This window comes from Podarcis raffonei, chromosome 2 (assembly GCF_027172205.1).
Source record: "Podarcis raffonei isolate rPodRaf1 chromosome 2, rPodRaf1.pri, whole genome shotgun sequence".
NCBI lineage: Eukaryota > Metazoa > Chordata > Lepidosauria > Squamata > Lacertidae > Podarcis > Podarcis raffonei.
In genome coordinates this window covers 70,497,547-70,523,705 of record NC_070603.1, presented here as the reverse complement: position 1 = coordinate 70,523,705, position 26,159 = coordinate 70,497,547, and the positions used below count along the sequence as shown (strand labels likewise).

Sequence of the window (26,159 nt, the reverse complement as noted above, 5' to 3'; positions counted from 1 at the left end):
ACAGTTTCAGGTTAAGAACGGACCTCCAGAACGAATTAAGTACATAACCAGAGGTACCACTATATACATTTTTGGATAATTGTTTTCTTCTGTATCTTTTAAGAGATTTTGCTCTTATTTAAAATATATATTTTACCTTCTGGCCTTAATTGTAAATCAAAAGTGCCCAAGCATCTCCAGTTATTCCCCCCCCCCATCTGGGTTCCCATGTGCCCTCCTTTACAGAGGACAAACCTCTATTTGAAGGGCTGTCAGAGGGCAGTCTTCTGACGGAAAGATTCCTCTCTGTGAAGCACTACCAATCCAAGTCCAGTTTAAAGATACAGAGAACCTAAAAAAGCGAAAGCAGGTGGAACCTTCAAGCTGTTTGTCAACAGGCAACAGCTGGCACCAGACTGAGCAGGCACACAGGTCAACTGAATACTGTCTTACCCACTATGGTGAATGAGATGTATTTCTATTTAAATTACGGTAAGATAATGAAAACTTTATTGAGATCTGTGTCCTTGTTTTCTTTTGGTTATGTAGTTCCTCTTCTTTAGTGATGCATAAGTCATCAACCTAACAAGCATAAGCCGAGTACTGTGATACACCATAACATTGCAACAGGTGGCTTGGCAGCAAAGCATACATTGAGCTGGTGGGCATAAAGCAGCAATGAGTGAATGGGGCAAAGTTTAATCTGCAATAGGCATGTCTGTGTGTGTATATAGCAGTGGTGGCAGGGCAGGCCCAATACACCAACACCATACACACACGCACATCCCTGCCCAAGACAAGCTACATACACTAGCTAGGGTGAGCCAATTTAATTTGGCACCTGTGTCAGAAAACTCTACAAACACATCTCAGCATCCCACATTGAAATCTTGTATTAAGGTTTATAAGAAAGGAGGAATGCTGAGCATGGCGTCCTACTCACTGTAAAACAACAACACACCAGACACCTCAAATGACAAAGGGAGAGAAAGATTATAAACAAAATGAAGGATTCAAAATTAATCTGATGAAAAACACTGTCTTTAAAGAGAAATCTATTGTTGCTAACTAGCAAGGTTCATTTCCTGCCAAACAAAATTGTTCTGATTTTCGGTAGGAGTTTTTTGTTGGGCCAGCTGCTTAAGAATTATTCAGAGTTGAATTGACGTGCTCCTTGCAAACATCAGAAGTACCTTGGCACCTGGTGACATCATGTGGTCACTTGTGGTAGTGCACAAAGTGTTATCTAGCCATTCCTTTCAGACTCCCCTCTCCCTTCTCTGATCATAGTCCTGTCTTCCTGGCAGGATTGGGCCAAAGGTTACTGTAGCTTAGTACTTTGCTTCCATCCGTGATAGGGTATGTGGTGGATAACCATACTCCATTTGTCCTCAGTATCTGGTACCCTGAACATGGAGGTACTGTTTAGCAGTTATGACCAACAGCCATTGATAGCCTTATCCTTCTTGAATTTACCTGTTCTCTTTTAAAGCCATCTAAGCCACTGCCTATCACCATATCTTATGGCTAAGAACATAAGATGGACCTGCTGGATCAGGTCTAATCCAGCAACCTGTTAACACAGTGGCCAGCCAGATGCCTATATGCTAAGTTACATATGTTAAAGTAGAAACTCTTCTAAAATGGCAAAGCATTGCTGCAGGAAATGGTGTAGGTACATTTCCCCTCCCAGACTTTGTGGTACTATTCTGGAAAGTACTAAAGGGAATTTACAAGCATATAATTTATAAATTAAAAGTTTCTCGGATACTGTGAGGGAGAAGGTTACTAAGGCTGCAGAGCCATGTTACACATACTTCTAATGGCGGTGCTAGCAAATGGGGGGGGGCAGTGCCGTAGGGAGCAAAAGTTAGCAGTGTTGCCCCCTCACCCTAAAGGCAATTTTTTAAAGGCTTCAAATAGGTTGGTGTTTGGGTGAATACAATACTTTGAAAATAATTAAGGAGTTGTCCTTTTTCTTTATACTGCCCTGTTAGTTTAAAATTAAAGCAGCGATGATTAAATGGGCGCAGGACATAGGTCATAACATTATGTTTGCTGACTGGGAGCAGTTGTGGACCACCGGTATGAAGTTTATGGCATGTAATGCCTTAAAGGAGAATATTATGAAAATGATTTACAGGTGGTACATGACCCCAGTTAAGCTTGCAAAAATTTATCACCTGCCTGATAACAAGTGCTGGAAATGTAAGGAAGCTGAGGGAACATTCTTTCACCTTTGGTGGACGTGTCCAAAGGTTAAGGCTTACTGGGAAATGATATATAATGAACTGAAGAAGGTATTTAAATTTACCTTTCCTAAGAAACCAGAGGCCTTCCTTTTGGGCATAGTCGGCCAATTGGTGTCAAAGAAAGATAGAACATTTTTTATGTACGCAACAACAGCAGCAAGAATACTTCTCGCCAAGTATTGGAAGACACAAGATCTACCCACCATGGAAGAGTGGCAGATGCAAGTGATTGACTACATGGAGATGGCAGAAATGACTGGCAGAATCCGTGACCAGGGGGAAGAACTGATGGAAGAGGATTGGAAAAAGTTTAAGAACTATCTACAAAAATATTGTAAAATGTTTGAGTGTTAAAATGATGTGGGAGGTGAAGGCAACACGGCATTTGGGATATGGTTAAAAGAGTTCTGAAAAGAGGAATTTTAACAAGGAGGGGGTATGACTAGAATAATATTATGTCAAAGTATATAAGGTGGTGTAAAGGTTCAAGATATGGGAAATTAGAGACATAATAACTGGAAATATATAATTTTAAACAAGTTTGGAAAAAGGGTTAGAATTTGCTGAATTGGACGGAATAAAGAGGAATACAAAAAAGGGGGATGTGAGGAGGTCAGGAAAGAGGGATATGGATTTTTGAAATTTAAAAAGTGGAATTTTTCTTCTTTCTTTTTTGTTGTTGTTAAGTGTGTATTTTTTGTTCGTTGTTGATGTTTTCGTTTTGTTATATGTGATATATGTTTTGTAAAACCTTAATAAATATTTTATAAAAAAAAAAAAATTAAAGTACAGGCATTTAAAAAAATCACTTTAGTAGTCAGGATATTGTATTGTAAGATGATACTAATGATAACACAAGACCATGAAAAGCAGGAAATCAAGGCAGATTAAAGATCTCCAACACACTAACACACTTCTAGCTTCTTGGATGTATACAGCTGACAACATCCCTAATCTGCCCAAGCACTTCCACCCACCTAGCCTACGAACTGCAAAGCGAAGTGGGAGACCAGGGTATGGGGAAGTCTCTGTAAGCAGGCCACCCTCTTGGTTTGCTCTGCCCACCTGTTGGCCCTGCCTGGTGCAGTGTGTCCTAGGTAGGAGACAGTGGTAGCCAGCAAGTTAAAAGGTGGAGTGGCTTATCTGGGCCCTTCTCCCATTGCATGCTGGGCACCCCAATGGTATCTGTAGAAATGGAGTGCCTGATCTCACTGTAGCTGCTCCCTGGGCATTTTGGCAAGCAGAGGTGGAGAAGTAAGAGGAAGGGGGCAGCAGTGGCTGTATAAGTGACAAGAAAGGAGGATAGGATGGAAAAAAGAGGAAGAAGGAGAGGTGGGACTGCTTGCTTGCTTGCTTGCCTGCCTGCCTAGCTTTGGGGCCTGCTGCACCTTAGAACAAGGACTGCTGGGCTTTGGCAAGGCTAGGCAAGGTGAAAGGGGCAGGAGAGGATTGGTCTGATAGCTGAAACTGGGCTGGGCTGCAGCCGGTGGCAGACCTACATTTTGGTGGTGCGGAAGCTTGAACTGTTATGGGGGCCTTATGTACGCAGCTTCACAAACTCTGCCAGTCAGCTGATTTGTGGAATTTGTGAAGCCAGGTACAATGGACAAAGCCCTGTGCATTGCACCCCCAAGGACCCGATGGTAAGAGTCCATAGCTTCTGCAGTTTAAAAGCTACGTGTGTGCGGTCATGCCTCTCAAAATTAAGTAACCGCTGAAGCCTTGAAGAGACTTGCTTTGTTCTTATTCTCTCAACGCAGAAAGACTACTGCCAAAGAGCTGACAACATATACGGCATCCAGAAGGGATGAATCAAACTGAGATACAATCCCACACTGACTCCTGCACTCAGGAGAGATTCCCATGGCTTGTCATGGGAAAGAAGCAGTGAATAGACAGTGGAAAAGTTGTCATGCCAGCAGCACATTAGGAAGCAGAAAACAGATGGAGCGAAAAAAGAAACCAAGTTCCTCAGATGAAGAATACTGCCGTCACTGTTTAGAAGTTAGTCTTCCCAGACAGTTCCTAATACACTCAACATTTCTTTCTACTTGCCATCCCCTAGCAAGCATTGTGTCCATAAGAACCTTGTCAATTATCACATAGATTGCCAAACGATTAGTTTGTTTTGTTCAATTAGCTTCTCTACCATTTTGTCTTTGGCAGAGTACATATGGAAAGTAACCACCAAATTTACCAGTTCTTTCAGAGTTTCTGTGTCTCCTCCTGGATATGCTGAACTCTCCAGCATAATTCCCAAGCAATCTAAGCTGCCGTGTCAGATGGACACACATGATGTGTTCTACAAAGACCAGATTGTACAAGCCACACTGCTAGCTGCTCCATTAGACACCTACTGTAGGGACCACAGGTTTACATGTACATCCATCAGTATGAAAAGAAAAGGCATCATATTTTGTTTCTACTAATATCAGTCTTCAAGTAAGAGAACAAATTCTGAGTGCTAGCACCTATCTATCTATCCTTTCCTCTCCCCCTGCCATAAAATCAGCTATACATTACTTCAGAAACTCCCAGGGGCAGGGCGAGTAGCCCATGGGGGCGGGGTGAGCTGGGGCAGGGCATGCTGTGAGGAGCCTCCAAGGAGTCTGCCTGCTGCCTCCCCCTCAGCTATAGGGCGGCTGAGGGGGAGGCAGTAGGCAGATGCAAACCCCACACTGCCATTTTGGGCAGTGCAGAGCCTGCAGGCGACAAGCCACCGTGTCACTCCCAGGCGTTAAGTACCAACCCCCGCAGTGTGGCACCCAGTACACCCCACCCCCAGTCCCTCCCCAGCTATGCCTCTGATGCTGAGTGCTTAACAGCAAAAGATCTCTACTCCTCATCTACAACTCTTGTTTGTAGACCCTATGCAGCACCTCTCAGGACTTAATCACAAGATGCATCATGGATTCACAAGAAGTATGATTTCATTAGCCTACAGCCAAAAAGAAAAACCACATTGAATATGTCTAGATCTTGCCTTTCCTCCAAGCGGCTAGAAGTGATGTACATGCACCGTTTTATCCGTACAACAAACTGGGAGCAGGGGTATTTGGGGGCACAAATCCATGCCACACACGTGCTTAATATTTGCACAATAATAATAGGAGGAGGAATTCAACATCACACTAAGGGGATAGTTCCAAAGGAGTGATCTCCCCTCTCCTCCCTGCATGCACCGTTGTGGAGGTTCTCCCAACCCCCCTAAGAGCCAACTTTGGGGGTTTCATGGGGTACGTGCGGGAGGAAGAGGGGGAGGAGCCCCATTGCACAAACAAAGCTGAAGGGGCTTTTCAGTTTTGAAAAAAAAAGTTGAGTAAAGGGGAATAAGATGGTGTGAGAAAGTGGACAGGGACTTTGCCGCCCTCTCTTACAATACTAGAAACTCATGACCATCCACTGAAGTTGAATGTTGGAATATTCCGGACAGACAAAAGAAAGCACTTCTTCACACAGCACATACCCAAACCATTGAATTTGGTCCCACAAGATGTAGTGATAGCAGCCAAATCAGATGGCTTTAAAAGATGATCAGAAAACTTCATGGAAGAAGCAGCTATCAATGGCAGCTACCCACCACAGCTATCTTCTTCCTTCACTGTTGGAGGCAGTAATGTGACTGAATGCCAATTGCTGGGGGCAGAAATGGGGAGAGTGTCGTTGCACTCAGGGCCTGCTCACAAGCTTCTCATAGACACCTAGCTGGCTGCTAGGAGAATAGGATGCTGGACTAGATGGGCCTTTGGCCTGATCCAGCAGGGTTCTTCTTAAACGTATTTTTTTTCAGTGGTCCTCATCTTCTTTATTTATTTATTATTACATTTATAATTCCGCCTTTTCTCCAAAGAGATCAAGGTGGCATGCACACTTTCCCCCTCCCACCTCCCTTTTTAACCTTACGACAACCCTGTGAGGTAGGTTAGTCTGAGAGAGAGTGACTGGCCCAAGATCACCCAGTGAGCTTCATGGCCGAGTGGGCATTTGAACCCTGGTCCCCAGATCCTTGTCCAGCACAAGGAACAATACAATAATGACACATGGTTTTTCAAGACAAGGACCAAGGAGAGAAAAATAATAATGTAAGGAACTGCAATAAAATATTTACAAATTTAGATACAGATGCTATTTTACCAGAAACCGTAAGAGGGCAGTGTAAACAAAGAAATGCCAAAAGAAAGAATTTCCAGGGACGTGTAAGTGCTTGGTAGATTGGCTTTCCCAAAAGCTAAGTTAATTTTATGGTTTGCAGGCTTTTAAAAGAAAAGTATGCAATTCTTAGCCAGAATTTCAGGCCTGTTCTACCTCTTGTTTCTCTGGAAATCTGTCTTTGCCAAAATAATTCCTGCCTGTCGGGTGAATCTATGCAGTGTTTCTCAAGTATTATTTTTAACTCTGCTCGCTTCAAAACTTTCACTGCTTTCTAGTTCCTCAGCACTAGTTATCTGTTGCATGGGTGAATATCCATAGATCCTTGTATGTAGTTATGTGTGTATAGCTACATGCATGCAACCATCAGCTGCATCCAATGACATGAGAATCAGGACAGTAATCTGACATATGCATTACTGCAGAATATCTCTGAACCTCTTTTACAGATACACTCCAGGAAATATTAAGAGCACAGCAGATCATCCTAAACTTGCTTCTTCCCAAATCACATTTGGAGTCAAGGAGAAGTAAGGATGGGATCATGCACACAAATCCAATAGGATGTTCACTGTCAGAAGGTGACCAGTCTACCTGGGTCTTGGTTAGTGGGGAAAGATCCATGCCATACCCCAGGGTCCCATCTCCTCTGAAACTTTGATCCTCCTTCCACTTCTCGCCCCCCCCCCCAAAAGGTGGACATCTCACAAGTTTGAGAATTATTTCTATAAAGCACCAAATATAATGGGGAGTAGGCACCTTCAGAAGAGCAGTTCCCCTGGCATGCCTGGAGCAGATAAATTAATACCTCTTTGGGCAACAGCAAATGTCTATCTCATGTATGATTCCCGGATGGACTACATTTGGTTAGTGCAGATACGCCAACACAAAGTCATTCCTGGGAAGCCATTTGAACCTATTTTATTAGGTTTTCTAAGAGCTTTGCTGAATCTGACCTTTTGTCTGTTCTGAACTGTCTGCCAATCAGTTTCACTGGATAACTCCTTTTATTTTTTCCTGAGAACTAGCTTCACTATTTCAATAACACTCGAAATGGTATAAGCCTCTGTCATATCCTTCTTCACTTGCCTCTTTTCTAAACTAGAGAGACCCAGACCCACGTATTGTCATATTTCCTTATATGAGAGTTGCTTCAATTGCTTAATCTCTTGGTTTGCCTCTTTCTGCACCTTCCTAAAGCTACAATTTCCTTTTTGAGGCAAGGCAATGGAAACCACACACAATATTCTAAATCAGGTTTGGGGAGCTGTTTTCTGCCATTTGCCTCTTGGCAAGCTTCTGGGGGCCACTTCCCAGTGGTGGGTGGGGACGAAAGCAAAAATGGGGATAGTAATCATCCTGGTTTATCCATCCTGATAAGCCAGAGGCCTTATCCAAGTTCACAGACACATCCCAACCATGCAAAAACACTTGGGGTGTGAAGCAATGGTGTTGCCTGCAGAGAGTTCCTAAGCCCAGGGAGTGTTCCTAGGACCAGACAGAAAGGCTAGGAGGGGTGCATTTGGCTCCCAAGCCTGTTAGAAGGCTTTGTCAGCAGCTTTTTGGAAATCCAAGTATATAATTATTTATACTTTCAGTTCTGTAAGGTTGGTGAGACAGGACTTCCCTAAGTTTACAGGAACCACACTGATTTGTTCTCAGCAAGGCCTTTTCTGTCTTGAACAACTCTACCTTTAGTAATGATTACTTCCAAGGTACCCACTTACCCCAAAAATGAAGAGGTATATACCAAATGCACAGAAAGAAAGGAATAAGCCTCCGGCTGTACAGACATCCATTAACTGAACCCACTATATTTTGAATACAAAGCCTTCCTCAAGAGATATTCTTAGGCACAATCAGCTTGGGTCTCCCAATTCTGTTTGCCAGGTTTGTGCTCTAAATATATAGATATTGCCTCATTCAAGCAAGAATGCACTTTAAAATATTACTTGTGAAATTAAACGTGAGTAACAGCTTTGACTTCCAGGACTAGATAACTATACAGTGGTACCTTGGGTTACAGACGCTTCAGGTTACAGACTCCGCTAACCCAGAAATAGTACCCCGGGTTAAGAACTTTGCTTCAGGATGAGAACAGAAATCGAGCAGCGGCAGCATGAGGCCCCATTAGCTAAAGTGGTACCTCAGGTTAAGAACAGTTTCAGGTTAAGAACGGACCTCCAGAATGAATTAAGTTCTTAACCCGAGGTACCACTGTATTTCCCAATGAATTGACACTAACATGTACTAGAATCACTTATCTCCCCCATCCATCAACTGTGCTATTGGCTTTTACCAATATAGAGTGTGATATCTGCCGTGTTAACATTCACAACAGCCCCATCTCTCCTTGCTTCTAATTGACCTCCCACAATACAACTCCACTCCCATCTTCCAAGAATGTGGAAACCGGGGCATCCTAGAATCCTGCTTTTGGACTCCAGCTCTTTCATCAGCTCCCTGGCTAGTGGAAGATGGAAATTATTGTCCAACAATATCTGGAGGACCACAGGTACCCCATCCCTGTCCTCACTATGTCTGTATGCTTATTCTCTACAGTAGCAATAATGGGACTTCTGTATCAGGTCCCTGAAAGTCTCACCAACTACCTCTCTCAGTGTATCCAGGTTATTTACTTTTGCCTCAAAGGGATAAGCCTTTTCCTAATAGCTAGGATCTCAGTGCACTAAGCAAACAGTCCACCATACATTTTCTGCCAAACACTGGGTAACCAGTGCTAGGAACCCTGCTAACTTTCTACCTTCATGCATTTTTACATTACCAAGTGAATTGTCTTTGGCAAGGTTTAGAAATATTTTTGTTGGTTACAAAATCTCCATTCCCCATGTTTTCTTACTCTATTGTCAGGCTCTTCCAGGAGTCTAGTTATCTCTTTCATTGAAGCTCTTATCAGGTTTCACCTTTGGACTTTATAAACACTGCAGAAAGGGCTGGCCCAATATATTTTTCCGCCTAAGGACAAGATGGTACATATCCCCATACCATGTACACAAGCCAACCAGACTAGCAATTGAGTTTTGTTTCAACATTGCAATGAGACAGTGAGCATCTTCTGGGGGCAACAGGTTAGTTTGGGGGGGGGTGGAGGTCTGGTCATACAGCACACACAGGTCTGTCCATTCTGCACCCCTCAGCAACTCCTGTGTGAGGCAGCTACCTCATTCTGCCTAATAGTAAGACTGACCTTGACTACATTCATTTCCTATAAAACCCCAGGAGGAGTCCATCTCCTGCAAGACTTGATAAATTTGGCTATGGCTAGCTATTTCAGCATTTGTACTAAAAATATTTGTTCTGATTTCATTTTATTTAAGCTTCAGATGGCCTGGTTTTTACACTGAGAGGTGGAGGGTATATCTGTTTGCAATTAAAGTCAGAGGTCTAATTAGTTCTCTCACACCATTGCCTCAAGTGCCCTCAGCAGAATTCCAATCTGGGGTGAATACTTGGATCTTAGAGCACTATTTGTCTTTGCCCTAGGCTTTCATATTTTACCTTTCAATATTCTTGGCATCTCTATACATCCAAGTTAAAAATAAACATATTCATCATCTCTCTCTCTCTCTCTCTCTCTCTCTCTCTCTCTCTCTCTCTCTCTCCGGTTTCTGCTTTCTGTACTCATATATAAGCTGATATTAGTTATTTGTTCAATTGCACCAATGGAATGCATTTCTTGAGAGATTTCACACAGGCAGAAAAATAGTCTCACAGTCCTTAGCAATATTACTGAGTATCAAAGCTAAACACATAAGTATAAGTTTTAGGACTGATTTCTCAGATCAAGAAAACTTCCAATCTCATTGACAATACTTTTGCTTCTGTCAACAACTAAAATCTCATTGCCAGTTGTGGTTAGCTTTGATGACTCACCAGATGAATAAAATAAATCTTAGGAGGTAAATAATATCATTCTTGAGATCAATAGACCGCTAATCAAATATTATGTTGCAATTGATAATGCAATGCACTTGATGTATATTGTTATGGATTTGTGGGTGCCCTGACTCCCACTAGATTCTGGGGTGTTTGGGGTTTAATCAGTGCTTTGAGAATTAAGACGGGTTGACAGATGTTGCATTTAGAAGTGTAAAAATGCAGGCTAGCCCTGTTTCCCCCAGAAAAAGGTATTACCTGGGAGAGAAGCTATTAAATGGAATGAAGGCTGATGACAGCCGGTCATCAGCCCATGGAGGGAGCTATCAATGGGGAGAAGACTGTGATATAGGGAAGGGGGCCCTCCTCCAACTGTATGTGCTAGTGGGCAGAGAAAGAAAAAAAATAGGGTTTCATCCTGGATGATGGAGGCTGAAGAAAAATTGTTTTTGCAAGAGGTTTGAAAAGCAGGGGAGAAGTGAGCGAGAGCTCTTGGCGAGCGGGCTGGTACAAGATGGGAGAAGAGACAGAGATGGCTGTTTGGCTGCCTTTGAATCCAACACTATGCTTCTGTAGGAAGCAAGCCCCCCCTCATGTGAATGTTGGAAAACCCTCTACTGTAGACTCAGGTTGTATATACAGTATGTAAAAATAAACAATATATCATAAAGACACTGCAGTCTCCATTGTGCCTAATTTCCAAAGGAAATACAAATCCTGTGTGAGTGCCAAGACCCCTGGAATCACACCACTCAGAGATTGTGGTGGCATGGAACAATATATACCAAACACAGCTTTGATGATAATTAAGGTATTTGGCTTTCTCTTCACATCTGGCAGTCCCACTGCTGTGGGATGCTAAAGAATGCATCAATTTGTTTGCCTCATTGTTGGACCCACTGTTCTCATGCACTCCCTTTCCAGATTCCCAATAGATTTCATGCAAAGCACAGTTTAAGCCACTGTCTATGGGTAAGATAGCTCCATAATGCCCCATATGCTCCATAAAGTATCAAACCTTTGATCCAGCCACCATTAACCATTGATGGACAATCATGCTGAGTGAGAATAAATAGTAAGGTGTTCATATAGCAGCTAAAGCAGGGAAGAGAGAAATGGCAGAGTATCCATCATAACCTTGAATGTTAATAAATTAGGTTATAGAAGAGGAGAGTCCTACAGATTTCTATGAGTCTGCAGTCAAGACGCCAGATTTATATAGGTCCCTCTTCTGCTGCATCTGCAGAATCCAGAAAGAATTGGGAGTGGTAAGCATGCATGGCATTTTTTCCATTTGGAATAGAAGCTTATTGCCTCCCTGCATGCTGGCAAAAGAAAAATAAACCTGCCTTTGCATGACTCTTGCATAAGGAGGAGGAGCTGGGTTTTCGCTCAACCTCACAAAGATTACCACTTTCTCTCTGTGTGTGTTATTTATCTACACACAAAGATAAAGAGGTATCTCTCCTCCTCCTTTAAAGCAACATTTGAGCTTTGCCACGCAACATTTTACCAGTGATTAATACTGAGAAAGTCAACATAGAGTTCTTACTTTCTAACATCTGCACATACACTTTTATGCTTCATTATTTAAAAGCAAGTTTTAACAAGACAGTCACGAGTCATTCAGGTTTACGTGCCAAACACAAATTTTAGCAACAAAGCCCTTTGGAGTAACTACCATTCCTTCTGGCACCACCTAACATGAAACCTGCAAAGTCAAGTATTCAGTTTGGTTTTAACAGAAGGGTTTGGGTTTTCGGTTTTGTTGTTTTTCTTTGCATTTCTTATATTGGCCCAATATGTGCAATATATTAACACTCCTTGAGGGACATTGATGGAACCTTCAACTTTGGCCAGCTTCAATCACTACTGAACCTTAACAGAATCTGGCCAAAATAAACACAGATGGAATCTGCTCCTCCTCCCTGCCTCTTACACAATATTATTCTTGGCCCTCCTAAAGCAGGGATCTTTTAAGAGCTGCTCCTAGGAGCTCTGTAAGCAATAATCTGAAAAAAAGGGAAATTGCCATTTCTGGCAACAACAAAAACATCTTTTTACCACTAAATAAATTTAAACTGTTTCTCAAGCCAATTACTTTGGAGTAATCCTACAGCAGCCTATTGGAAACTCATATTTAGGGATGTAACACTATACTCAGGTTCTGCAGACTGAGAGGCTTATCATCTTGTGGAAGCCCCCTTACACTGGCAGGATATGAGATACCCTGCTGGTCTGACAGATATACTAGTGGAACATTCAAAATACACCAATGGAACACTCCACTGGCAGAGCTGTTCCACCTGTGAAGATATGCCACCAGAGTGGCGAAAACAGGGTGAAGTTATGTGCGGGACAGAGGTGACAGGGGCAAGAATTACATAAGTCAGGCTTCCCGATGTTTTTTACTACAGCTTCTAGCATCCCTGAGCATTGACTGGCTGGCTGGGAATGATGGGAGTTAGAAGTCCAACAACATCTGGAGAGCACCAAGTTGTAGAAAGCTGGTGTTAACTCACTACCCAATGATAGCATACTACAACCACCAGTATATAAACCCCACTACAACCAGTATATTATAAATTCTCCCACACTTGGAAGTTTGGTAATGGGGAATTAAGAGGGAAAGGCACTTGGCACAACAGGAGAGCAATGTGCACCAAAGATGGGTACTTCACAAGACAGTTGTCTCCTGAACACATTTGGAAATTTGCACACATTACTAACACTTTTCAAGTGGTCCATGGACAAAAATGTTGGGGAGCTGCTCCTCTAGACCAAGGCTTGCAACACCTGAGCAGACAAAGCTGAGAAGCAGTGAGGCTTTACCAATCTTCTTTACTAAATACAGGGAAACATAGTAACTGTGCTAATATAAAATAGCATTGCTTGTTACCTATTTCTTTTTTCCAGGCTAGACTCCTACACCTTCAGTTGTTGCATTACAGGCAGAAATTTCACGTCATCTTTTCTCATCAGGGCCCTGCAGAGGGTAAATGTTTAACCTGTTGAACTCTGCCCATCATGCATATTGTTGTGAGGCTTTTGAGAGGAGGTTAAACTGTAGGCCTGAGTGCCTTCCAATTCCTGGATCCAGCAAGGATTAAAATCTAGCGAAGGATTCAATTGTTGGAATATCCAGGCCAACTTCTTGGTGAGTTAATGGACCCTTAAGTATGGGTCCTTAGGGCCACAAAGGAAGTGGCTCTGTGCAAGAAGACAAATGGGTGTCTGTCTGTCTGTCCATACCCCTCCCCGGGTCTGGTAGTTAGAAGAACAAAACCAGAGCTGAGGTGTGTGAGTTAGAAACAAGAAGCAGGCTGGACTGCTGAGACAAAGTCATGCCTGATTTCTGGCATGGGAGAAACCATACCCTTTTGGGGTGTTAATGCTGTGACACCCTCCACCGTTGGCTCAAGTTGTGTACATGTGTAAATAAACCATATATCCTAAAGACACCACAGTCTCTGCCGTCTATCATTCCAAGGAAACCGAACCCTGAGTATCCAGGGTAAGTGCACTGCTCAGAGATTGGGGTGGCATAAAACAAAATGTTAGAGGAACCCTGACCAAAGAAAAACAAAAACAAGAAACTTAGTGGTGCTCACCTGGAGGCTAAAGGAGTTGACATGTACAGTCACTGCTTGGATGCACTGGGTGGGGGCTTTAAATGGGTTTCTGAGGTGAAAAGCTGCCTTACTGGGAAATTCATATTCTATGAGGAGAGGTCTATCTGCTCAGAATGCAGGGAACAGCTCCTCTATTCACCTCGCTATTACCCCCTCTGGATAAACAGGGCGCTGAGCAGGGCGGCGGCGGCGGGGGGAGGGGGCATTATTTTGTTTTTATTCTAACAGGCAAAGGCCTGAGCAGCGGCAGCAACAAGAGAGCCATTCCTCTTTTCGCCAGCACTCCTCCTTTCGTGGCCTCCGGGGCCGCTCCATAAAGGGCTTGGCAAACTCAGTCACCTCGCCTTTCTCTCTCTCTCTTTCCCTGCCTCCCTCCCCGCCTCACCCCGCGGGCGGATTGTTCCCTTTGCTCTCCCGCCGCCGGGCTGGGCCGGGCCAGGCCAGGCCAGGCCTCGAGCCAGCAGCCGCCGAGGGAAGGAAGCGCCTTTTATGGCGCGCGAGGAAGGGCCATGTATGGCGCGCAGGGCAGGAAGCGCCATGTATGGGCAAGGCAGTTCCTGCTTGGAACCAAACGAGGGCTGCTTCCGCTCAGCTTTGGCTCGGCGGCTGGGATCGGATGACGGGGACGGCTCGTCTCGCTGCTCTCGCGGCTCGGAGGCTGGCAAAAGCCGAGTGAGGCGGCTTCCCTCCTGCGCTTGGCTTCCACAGAGGGAGCCAGGCAGCTCCCGCCAAGCAGCGGCGCTTGCTTGCTTGCTTGCTTGCTGGGGGTTGGCTTCCCAGGCGCGGGAGGCTGCCCGGGAGTGGGGGCTCCTCCAGCGGCGGCGGCTGCTACTACTACCAGCATGGCCTACTAGCGTGCTCCTTCTCTCCCCCTCACTCTCTCCCAGCGCCTGGGCCGGCTCCAAGAGTGACGCAAGGCCTTTCCTGTCACTTAATGGTCAGCGCCGAAGCAGGGCTTTAAATTACAAGCAGCTGCTGGCGAACTGAGCCAAAACAGATTCTCCCCCGCTGACTGGCCCCGTCGGGAGAGCGCGCCAGCTTCCAGGGCGCGCAGGAATCCGGTGTCCTCGCGGCGAAAACCGTGTGAACCGACCGAGCCTGGGTTAAAAAAAAGGAAAAACAGAAAAAGTCTCCGGATCCATCCATCCCTCGCTGCAGACAGACCGAGTCAGCACCTTCCCCCTCATCCGCTCCCGCTGCGGCCGTCTAATAAAATCCTCCACTTGGCAGCTGGGAGCTCCGCGCTTGCCAAGGAAGCGGGGATTCCCAGAGTCGGCTAGGAAGAAACTTGGAGGGCGCGTTTTAAAGGGCGCGCAGCACCCTTTCGACGGTGGGTTGGCGGGGCAGCCGGCTCTGTGCTGCTCGCACGGGGAAGGCTCTCTCCTAGACCCAGAGAGGCGCAGGAGGGGCAGCGCCCACCCAAACGATGGGCAGCTCGCTTGCATTTTAAGTACTTCCGAGTATAACCCAGTGCAGATGCCTTAAGTGCCCATCAGCGTACAGTCCCAGCTGATCAGACGCTCACCCACAATCATGTATTGGGGACGGGGGCTTCCCCCTTTTTCTTTCTCCGCGTTTTAGTCGTGGGTCTAATCCTAGGGAGTTAAGATGCATTCAGAAAGCTGGGATTTCTGATGGGTTAGCTCAGCATAAAAGGAGGTGAGCTCCTGGATACGTCATTTCACATCCCTATTTGCAGCTCTGCCGCAGGTTTGCAGGCTCATAGCTGCCTTCAAAACTCACTTGGATTACAAAACCAGTATAAAGAGCCCAGCTCTCCTCTCAGCCCCTCTTTGCAGCCTTGGACCTCCAGAAAGCTCATACCTAGAAGAGTACCCTGATATCCGAGATAAAACAGGAGAATTTGGGGGGATCTTCCCACTTTCTAGTTCTGTGGTATATAAATGGGTCTCAGCGACTACTGCCGCTAAATGATTTCATTTCTAAAGGTGCCTGCAGTTGAAAACGTGCCTCTTTGTTATACCCGCTGTCCAAGAAACCCATCTCTATAACCCCAGATGCGTGGGGTCTGGTTGTGGTGACTCGGTGGTGGGAAAAAGGCATTCTGCACATGCTTCAAGGCACCTTTTCTTTTATAGCGCCATGGCTGAGCAGGCTGCAGGAGTGAGTCCTATTAAGACTAGGAGGAGGGTATAATAGACTGGAAATATGCATTAGCTGAGATGCCTGCATTGCAGGGGGTTGGACTAGATGGCCCTTGGTGATCCCTTCCAACTCTGTGATTCTGTGATCCCGTTGAGCCCAAAGACAAGACTCATAAAAGACCAAACTCGCAGCCAAACCGTTGGAGTCCTACCAGGGTCACAGATGAAAGCCCACTCCCGGAAGGATAGATCTACGGGCCTGAGAAAGATATATCCAGAGGCAGGCGGGAGTGGGTGGAGAGGCAGCTCCAAGAACTCAGAAGCTCAGCCAGTTGATAGATTTATTCTACTGGAGTCCCTTTAGTTACAAATCTGGCACCGGGGAAAGAGATACTGCAGAGAAATATGTCCAGCAACACAAATGGAAAGAAAACAAGCAGGAAAGCTGGGCGAGGAAAGGGAGAAATGGAGACTGCTTCTCATCTCTCTTTCTGATTTTCTCAGTCTCTCCTTCCTCAGATCTGTGTTCAGTGCCAGCCGGTTGGTTCTGTATTGATGGACTCCCCTCCCCTCCCCTGAGGACATGCCCCCCCCCCGTTAGGACTGAAGCAACCAATAATATGTGTCAGTTGGAGCTCCCGCTGGCTGCAATCCTGCGCGCTGCTTCCCTAGGAGAAATCTCATGGCAGTCTGAGTGGAAATGGATAGGATTAGGATAGGACCCAACGATGTAAACACCCCTTTTGTCCCCCAAAGCCCCATCCCATGCGTTCAGCTATCTGAAGTTTTCCTAGTGGGCTCCGGGTAAATCCGAAGCAGCCTCCTGAAGCAGCGAGGAACCCCCACCCCCGCCCCACTCCAACATGTCAATCAATGCCTTTTTCCCCTCCCCCCCAAACACTCTGACCAATGAGAACCCTGATGAAGGAACTGGCATTGGCTACCAGGTTCTGGTGGCGCTAAGTAGAAGATTCAAGCATCGCAAACACAAGCAGGATACAGGCTGTCAGACGGAGAGACTCCTGCAGATCAGAGAGTGAATCAACAACTCCCTGACTCAAGTCCCACGGGAATAATAATGATGATAATGATACTGGCCAACCTTACAGGGTTGTTAGAAGGATTGCCGATGCTGTAATGAGAAACGGAAAGCATAATTTACTGCTTAGAAAGGGGGGGATAAGGAGTGATGGCTGGGTATCAAAATAAGCGTTCTTCCTAAGACAGAAGGCTAGAAGAGCGAATCCACAAGCTGCCTGGCTGTGGAAGCAGCCCTTCAAGGAAAGGTCGGGCAGGAGAGGAGTCTGCAGGTGCAGGATGCCTGCCTGCCTTGCAGCAAGGGCTGGGCTCGGTGGTCCTGTTGAGAGAGAAGTGCTGTCAGTCGGGGGCTCCATTTCATTCCCCTGCCACATCTCCATACAGCCCTGCGGTAAGCAGAAGGTGGCCGCCGAGCTGCAGCCTCTGTTTAGCCATGGGATGAAGTGATGGGAGGAAGCTTCACTGGTTGAACTTGCGCCTGTGGCGCAGCTCGGAAACGGCGCAGAAAGAAAAGGTCGATTGGCTCTTGCCATGGAATTATGAGGATTTAGTATATTGCGAGGCTGACACCACCGCGCTAAGCTCGCCTATTTCAAAGCCAGCCTCGTTCTTGTGTGCCCGACCGACTTCCGAATATGTTTGCTGAGAACTCCCATTTCAAAGGCTGCAAATGCCCAGAGCTACTGGGGTGACGACTTTCTGGGGCGGCAGGTTTCCTCCAGGAATGGCAAAGCGGTGCCACGCTGCATCTCAGTGCAAGGAAACGCTTGTCCCATTGAGTTTCTCCCTGCATTTAAGGCATAGGGGGCTCAGGGGGCGGGGGTCTGGTTCGTGAGCGGCCAGAGTGGGATTTCAGAACCAGATTTCTCCCCCCCCCTCCCCGCCCAGCGCAAGATCCAAAAAGCCCAAGCCCTGCCCTCTGGGTAGCCTCAGAATAGCGCCTCCTCGGCGGGAGGAGCCGCTTTGGAGCAAAGCCATCATTTCTGCCCCCGTCGAAAGAAAATACAGCGGGATGCCAAGCCGGGCAGCAGACTTAACTGGGTGGGTTGAGCTTGCTGGCGGGGGAGGGACAAGGGGGGCTCAGTATCAGCCGGCTGCTGCCATTTCAGAAATAAGAGACTGGGTGGTGCGGAACTAATGCAGTATATGGCGCGGGAGTGGAATCAAAGTCCCGTCTGTTCGACGGCGCGGACAGCCTCGCGGCTTCTTTTTCAAGGGATGCTGGACGAAGGAGTTTCCCTTACTTCCCAATGTATTGCAGATTATTAGGAGCTGGGCGTCTCCTCCCAGCCCATCCTATTAGAATATCCTCATCTTTCCTGCGCAGCGCAAGCACCCAGAGTCAAAAACAAGATCCACTTTGAAATCAGATGCATAAATCCCGTTTGCTTCGTAGAAAAATGCCAGCCATGAAAGTCGGATTGCAAACTTCTAGGTACTGTTTAGGGTATCTAGGGTATCTAGGGTAAGTCAGTTCGACTTACCCCCCCCCCCCCCGCCTAGGGCAGAGGTAGCCAACTCAGAGCCCTCTAGATTTTGCTGGACTCCCAACTCCGATTGCCCCCCCCCCCAAGCAAGGGATGATAAGAGTTGCAGTCCATCATCTGAATGCCTTGGCTACCACTGGCCTATGGGGGCAGCGCCCGGTTTCTGAATGGCGGGGGAGGAGATCAAGCTGTCCAGAAGTAATGTCCCTTCCGCCCCTATGTCCTCCCCCTCACATCAGCGAAATGCCCTAAAGGCTGGAAAAAGTCACTAGATGGGAGCGAATGCACTCTGCACATGTGCAGAGGAGGGCTGTTTTCCATGATTCCACAAGCCCCAGAGCCATGCAGGCTGCCCCTGCTTGGCGCGGGGTTTTCAGAATGATGTAGACACTCAAAACAAGTTCTGAGGCTGAGCCCTGTCTCGTCTTAGGCTCTGAGAATGGGGAGGTGAGAAAGGGCCCCACCCAGAGATAGTAGAATTTCCAGCTGGTTTTTCTGTCACAACTTCCTGAACTGTTTACAGCTTCAGAACAGGCAGAAATGTATCGGGTGGCGCTTTCCTACCACTCTGATCACCACGCTGCGAGATACAGCACCTGTGAGGTTTCTGCCTGTCTTGCACAGGAACCTATCCAAAAAAAAGTTGGCAACCCTGAAGAGAGCGAAAGTATTCCAGGATTGGAGAATGAGGGAGTCTCTGCTAAACCTCTGCTTCTGAGTATATTAAACCTGCAGAGCAGGGGGACCTTCTCTCTAGCAGCTCCCCTCACTGCAGCATAGCTTCACGGCTCACCACCGTCATTATATAACTTCCAGCCTCAGTTCTTCATCTGTAAAATGGGAACTATAGTGACCTACTGCTGTGCCGGAGACGACGCAGGCTGCAATACTGTGCCCGCTGATCCAGGTCTGAGCCCCTGTTGAAGGACTTACTCCTGCGTAAACATGCAGAAGATTGCGATCGAGAGCTACAACCCTACACACGTTTGCCAGGGAATAAACCCTACGATGAGGCTTACTTGCGTATAAACCGGAGCAGAAGGGAGACTCCGGGGTGATAAGCAGCATTTTGAGATTGAAAGGGAATTTGGCCCTTCAGAACAGTCAAGGTAGGGTCCAACACCCTAGAATGAGCTCCTCAGCCATTTGAACCCGGCTAGAGAAGCCAAGAGCCAAGCGAGAGAACCAATTCGCAGCCCCGATTCTGGATGGGTCTCTCTGCATGCCGCCACTCCTGCCTTAGGGCAATGTTTGAAGCGGGAGAGAGAGACTGCATCTGCTCTGCCAAGGGAGCGTGCGTGCTTAGTAGCTGTGGTGTGAACAGCTAACGGAGGCAGCGGGGTTTGGCCAAGGTGCCTCCGTAGAGGGTCTCTCTCTCGGCTTAGTCTGGTCCTGATCTTGGGACCCGCAGCTCAGCCCTGCTATAGAGTGGGAACAGGATCCATCCTCTCCACCCTTATAATGGGGGAGGCTGGAAGGAGGTCAGTTCTTTAGCTCCCTGGCAGAAGAGCTGCTATCTAGGGGCTTGAGGGACTCACGGCTGCCTGGGACCTCGGAGATTAGGAGCCCCACACCCCGCCTGCCCCATCTAAGCCAAGTGCCTGGCAGGCTTCCCCCTCCCACCGGGATGCCTCCAGCGTTATCCGTCTAGGGTCACCTGCCTGGGGGCATGCGATCCCCTCGCCACCGTCTCTGCAGCAAACACGCCTCCACCAGCGAAATAAAGAGCCGTCGGGTTTAAGGTAACGGAGGGCGCTGGCAGTGGACTCAGCTGTGAGCCCGTGCAGACACTTCCGACGACTAGGTGCTCGCCACAGACCTGGCAGATCCGGGGGGCAGAGTCCTCTCCCCTCCAACCTTCGCGAGGGTCGTCGTCCCCCCCCCCCCCTACTTGCCCAGTGGGAAGGGGAAGGGAGGGCTAGTTGGCGTTTTAGGTCTGGGAGACCAAGGCGACGTTGTTCAGCGTGGAACAAACCTCTGCATTGCATGAAGGGCGAATAGAGACATCAGCCGCACGCCCAAGCATGACAACTGGGTCGTAGAGAACTTGGGCATCTTATTCTCCCCCTAGAGAGAAACCCAGAGATCACTTCCCACCACGAGGGCAGAAATTCCTACTGGTGCGGGACGAGGCCCAGCCGTCGGGCTGGGCTGCAGGTATAGGAAAGGGCCAGAGCCCTGGAAGCCTATAGGGAGGGAAGGAAGGAAGGAAGGAGCAAGCCGGACTGCTGGTCTCTCGATATTTTTTATTGACTTTTCCAGAGGGTATTGTACACCAAATATCCCATTGGCAGTAAAGCGCATTCAATGTGTTTATAAGCCAAACAGTCACCTTTGTTTAAACAAACACAAGTACAAAGTCAAAAATAAAACCACAAAAATAATGAACCGCATGTTCATAACATACAAAAAATTGCCGCCTACTCAGTAGGTAACTACAACATTCCAACTGCTGAATATATTTATAAATTTTACACTTCTGTAACAAAAATAGACTTTTTGAGAAGTTCGGGGTTTTGTTTTGCTTTGTTTTGCTTTTTTGCTTACATTCTGTCTCCCGGCTCCTTTCCCCTTTTTCCTGTGTGTGTGTGTGTGTGTGTCTTCGAGCCTCAGAGTCCCCTTCCCCCCCACTTTCCCTTTTTTCACCTTAAGGCTAGATGCAAAGCATCCAATCGCAGAGTTGCATGACGTCAGCAGGGCTTCACAACAAGGCACCAAGACTTGGGACGTGTTTTGTTTTTTTTGTTCTCAAAAGGAAAAACAACAAATCAAACCAAACGAAAACTTTTCGCCACGCGAGAGTGTTTCATCCTCTAGGTGATATTTACAAAGAACATCACACTCTGTTGACATGCTCAAATACATAGTTAAGTGCTGCTTTTTTTGTTTGTTTGTTTCCTCCCCCCCACCCCACCCCCCAAAACAAGTTGTAAAACCCAGTACAGCTTTGTCGTCACGAAAAGAGCGAAAAATTACCATTTATACAAAAAAGAAAGAGCACGCGCGAGAGAGATGGCCCTTCGTACTCCAAAGAACGCAATATGAATATGCAAAGAGGTTGTTCACGTCAAGAACCCAGAAGGAAAGCAAAGCCATGGCACATAATACAATATTACATTGTCTATGCATGGATTTTTTTCCCAAAGTCCCATTGCTCCCCCCTAAGGAATGAATTGCGGGCTGGGGGGAAATCATCGAGGAAGAAAAAAGACCTCTCTCGTCCATGCAGAACAGAAGTGGAGAGGAACTCCGGTGTCCGGGAGCTTGTGTCTTCAGGCAGTTGAAGTTGAAAGATAAGTCCCAACCCCAGTCCACCCACCCACCCCCCTGCTGGAAAGCTGGGGGGCCAGGCTGGCTTGCGAGGGAGTCCACTGTTCCTCCACCAAGTGCCGGAGGAAGATTCATTATCAGCACCCCACCCCACTTAGACGGGGTGGGTGGGCATCGCGAAAGTCTTGGTGGTCCTTGTGTGTGTGTGTGTCCCCCGCCCCCTTTTCTCCTCTCAGCAGATCTCGATTGTCCTGGGCGAGAAAGTGGAGGCCATGTCAGAAAGTGCAGAAGTCACTTGCGAGCCGAAGGGGCTGCCGAGGCCCCCGGGGGATGGGAACGGGGTGGCTGCCGCCTGGCTCTGGAAGGTGGACGAGGCCATGGAAGCGTAGCTGGTGGCCACCGAAGGCGAGGGGAAGGAGGGGAAGGGCGACGTCACGGGGGAGGCGTATGAAGTCACGGGAGAGGCATAGGACGTCACGGGGGGAGAGTAGGAGGCCGGCCCCGGCGAGGGGTAGGAGGAGGCGGGGGACGGGTAGGAGGCGGGCGAGGCGGAGTAGGGCGCCAGCGGGGAGGCGGCCACGGAAGGTGCCGTCGGGGCGGCCGCGGCAGCTTGTCCCTTGTCAGCGGCCTTCTTGTCCTTCTGGCGCAGGTGGATCTTGGTGTGGCGCTTGCGCTCGTCGCTGCGCGCGAACTTGCGCCCGCAGATGTCGCAGGCGAAGGGCTTCTCTCCCGTGTGGGTGCGGATGTGCGTGGTGAGGTGGTCGCTGCGGCTGAAGTTGCGCATGCAGATGCGGCACTGGAAGGGCTTCTGGCCCGTGTGGATGCGGATGTGGCGCGTCAGCTCGTCGGAGCGCGAAAAGCGGCGGTCGCAGGACTCGACGGGGCAGGCGTAGGGCCGCTCGTGGGGAGGGGTCTTGCTGGGCCGGTTGGGGTACTTGCGCATGCGGCTGGGCTTGACCAGCTGCGCCTGGTACGACCCCGGGAGGCTCTTGGGCTCCGCCGTCGAGCCCCCGCCGCCCCCGTTACTCTGCGTGGCAAAGGCTTTGATGGTGGACAGCGGCGTCAGCGACGGCTGCGGGCTCGGGAAAGGCTTCTGCTCCGCCGAGCCCAGGCCCAGGTCGCCCCCCGGCTGCTGCTGCTGCGGCGGCGGGAAGAGGTAGTCCGGGATGATGGGCAGCTGGAAGGTGCTCTTGCCCGTCGGGTAAGCCGGCGGCGGGAAGGACAGCGAGCCGCCCGACGGGCTGGCGAAGGGCTGCTCCGGGAAGAGGTCGGCGCCGCCTGGGGCTGGGAAGGTGGGCGCCGCCGAGTAGATGGGGCTCGAGTCGCTGCCTTGCACCGAGCAGCTCAGCGCCGGGCTGGGCGAGGCGGACGACGACGACGGGATGGACGGCGAGGCGGACGACGACGGCGGCGCCGCGGCGGAGGTGGCGGGCGGGGTGGCCATGCCCACCAGGCCGCTGACCAGGCTGAAGAGAGGCTCGGGCCACAGAGGGGTGCTACCCCCGCTGCCAGGCGCCGGCTCCAAGGAGAAGCGACCCGTGTACGTGATGGGCGGCAGGCGGGTGGTCTGGCTCGGGTAGCTGGTCTCCACCGCCAAGGACTTGTCGCCGCTCAGAGAGATGTCGGGGAAAGTGTCTGCCGAGAGAAGAGCGGCCCAAGGTAAGTCCCCACAGCGCCGCCACCTCCTCCGTCCATCGCCACCCCAAAGGCAAGCAAGCAAGCAAGCATCGGAGCCACAGCTGCCTCCCCCCAGCTAGCTGATCATCTCGGGGCATCGCGCTCGCCTGGGCGGCCCCACTTCGGGGACCCCCCCCCTTCCTTCAGGGCTCAGGAAGGATGGAGCGCTACATCTTGCAGCGCCTGGCGCGGCTCCAGCTGTCGGAGCTACCTGGCCCGGGCGGGTGACGCACGTCGGAGAATCTCCCTCCCTCCCCGCGCGCGCTCAGGCTAGCGGAGTCCCCTGCCCGACGGGGTGGAGGGCTGCCCCTCTGCCCCCCCCATCCCGGGACGTGCCTCTGCCTACCTGCAGCAAGGTGCTCGTAGGACTGCTCTCCGCCTTCGCCCGAGGGGTTGAAGCTGCCGTTGCCTCCTGCTCCTCCGGCGCCGCCGCTCTCGCTGCCGCCGCCGGGACTGAGGAACTGCGAGCCGGCTCCGGCCAGCAGCATGATCTCCTCGAGCTTGGGGTAGTTGGAGTCCATGGTGGGCGGCGAGTGCGGGAAGGAGCCGAAGGGATCGGCCATCTGCAGCGAGGGCAGAAGCTGCATCTCGGCCTTGGCCGCGGCCATGGGGGCGCGAGGGGGGGCGCTGGACCGGGGGCTACGGCGCCCGTGGGGAGGCGAGAGGAGCAGGGGTCGACGGGGTGGGCGCTGGCCTGGGGTTCCCCCTGGCTGTGCCCGCGGGAGACGCTGCGTTCCCTTCCCCCGCCCGCCCTGCCTGGGGCTCCCCCTGGCTCGATTCGCTAGAAGCTCTCGGCTCCCCGCCCGCCCCAGAGCAGCCTCTATATATCGGGTCTCATCGGCCCCGCACCGCCCCTTTCCTGACGTACATGTCCAAATATGGAAGGCAGGAAGCCCTTATATGGCTCCCGGGCGCGAGGACCCCGCCTGGCGTCAGAGCCTGACACTGGGGGAAGCCGAGAAGGGGGGCTGCGGCCGGGCCCGAGGCGGGAGTCCCGCGCCCTGCATGGGCCGCTTGGGCCCCTGGGGACCCCGTACCTCGGCCCGGGCCTCGGAGCCGGAGACTTCGGACGCCCCCCCCCGCGGGGTCCCCGCTTTGCAGTCTCCGCCGCGGCCCCCGGAAGCCCCCGGACGCAGAGTCCATATAAGGCCATGCCCTTAAAAGGCCCTGTTCCGGCACGAGTCTTCCTGTTCCTTATATGGCAATTCCGGCAGGGGCGGGAGGCGAGGAGAGACCGGCGAGGAGGGAGGGGGAGGAGGAGCTGGGAGAGCCGCGGAGGAGCCCTTGGTCTCCCTGCTGCCCTGTGGGACCAGGCGCTGCGGAGGAGCCTGATCGGCGCTCCCGTCAACTCCGCACCGCCGGGGTCCGAGTCGGGGAGCAGCCCTCCCGACCCCTCGTCGCCAGGGGGCGCGCGGGAGAACTAAAAGCCGGCGGCAAGTGCAGCGGGCAGAGCCAATAAGAAGCGCACCTTAGAAGCGCACCCGCCGCCAGAGGGCGCCCGTCGAACTTCCTGCGGGAAGAGCTTCCCAAGTTTGAAGCGTGCATTCTAGAACTCCGCTAAAGCGGATTAGTCGCGCTTTAAACGAGAATCAGGGCAGGCGAGGGCGAAAGGGTGGATTTTCCCTTCTTTCTTGTCACTACGTGCATATGGGCGAAGTTAGGTCACTGCTAGGACCTGGGTGCAATCGGAACCGGGCAATAATTCTGATTCCAAAATTAGTGATATGCATATGCACACGGATGTGATCTTGTATATGCATTTTAGGTGGATCGACATCCTCCTTGAGGTGTTTTCCAGAATTGGGGCTTCTCCCTTTTTATGCTTTCCTATTGCATTACGGCGGTAGCGTGCACGTGTTTCCTCCCGATACATTTCGGGGAGGCTGCTGCTGCTGACAGCCTACCTTGTGCGGATAAGCGCTATATGGCGGAGGCAAGGCAACCACTGAGACCACGTAGCATTGCTGCACCTTCTTCTTGCTCGGGATGGCAGCTTGCCAGAGACACTTCGCACGCGCCCATTCTCACTTCAGGCGTTCATTTCCCCAATTGACCTCTTAGAGAAGTGGTCGAGCCGCCTCAATTTACCGTATTTTGGTCTTGCTCCCCCCCCCCCCATTTCCAAGGCGAATGCAAGGATTCGTTTTCACCAACTTGAAACTGCAAGGCCTTCGCGATGTTTGCGTATATATTCAGCGAGCTAAACGATTGTTTCCTCGGGGCCAGTTTTGGGGGTGCCCTTTGTTCCTCCAGGCCGAGCCGGGCGCTTCGTCCAGCCTGGCCTACCCTTGTAATCTGCTTGGCTGGTTTGGGGGCGGGAGGTTGGAGGGAAACAGAAAGTAGAGATTGTGCCAGCGCCAAGCACCCCGGGCGCGCACACTGCAGAAGGCTGCAGAGGCATCTCGTCAAAGGGAATTTCCTGATGATGCGAAATGCAGGGGAATCTCGGGGAGTTGCAAAGCAGGCGGCTCAGTGCTGCCCCCTGGCGCCCAGGGCCAGCTGCGACCGAGCGTCTCCTTCGCAGCTAGCTGGCCCTGCAAAATAGGCTGCTTGGCAGTAGCAGGTGGGATTCGCCCCACTCCCCAGCGCAGGCAGCCCAGGGTTTCCTCGGTGCCAAGGAGAAGCCCCTGATGCTTCCCAGGCTTTCGGGTTTTTTCTTTTGGCTCTCTCTCC

At 49.9% G+C, this 26,159-nt stretch overlaps 2 protein-coding genes across 2 annotated transcripts in view; both read right to left on the bottom strand.

Moving 5' to 3' along the window:
* LOC128408713 (uncharacterized) overlaps nucleotides 1–15,913 on the bottom strand; it is a 33,070-nt gene extending 17,157 nt beyond the window's left edge. Inside the window, exons 1-2 of the mRNA XM_053378737.1 lie at nucleotides 15,894–15,913; nucleotides 14,295–14,839 (exon numbers count right to left, since the gene is read on the bottom strand). Of these exons, the coding sequence (XP_053234712.1) occupies nucleotides 14,295–14,839; nucleotides 15,894–15,913 (565 nt within the window). The remainder of the gene's footprint in view (nucleotides 1–14,294; nucleotides 14,840–15,893) is intronic.
* A 4,852-nt stretch (nucleotides 15,914–20,765) lies between these two features.
* Nucleotides 20,766–24,273, bottom strand: EGR1 (early growth response 1). Its single transcript, XM_053377327.1, has 2 exons — nucleotides 23,833–24,273; nucleotides 20,766–23,444 (listed from the first exon to the last, which is right to left on the bottom strand). The coding sequence occupies exons 1-2, from the start codon at nucleotides 24,092–24,094 to the stop codon at nucleotides 22,042–22,044; spliced, it is 1,665 nt and encodes a 554-aa protein (XP_053233302.1). The 5' UTR covers nucleotides 24,095–24,273; the 3' UTR covers nucleotides 20,766–22,041.
* Nucleotides 24,274–26,159: the final 1,886 nt, after the last annotated feature.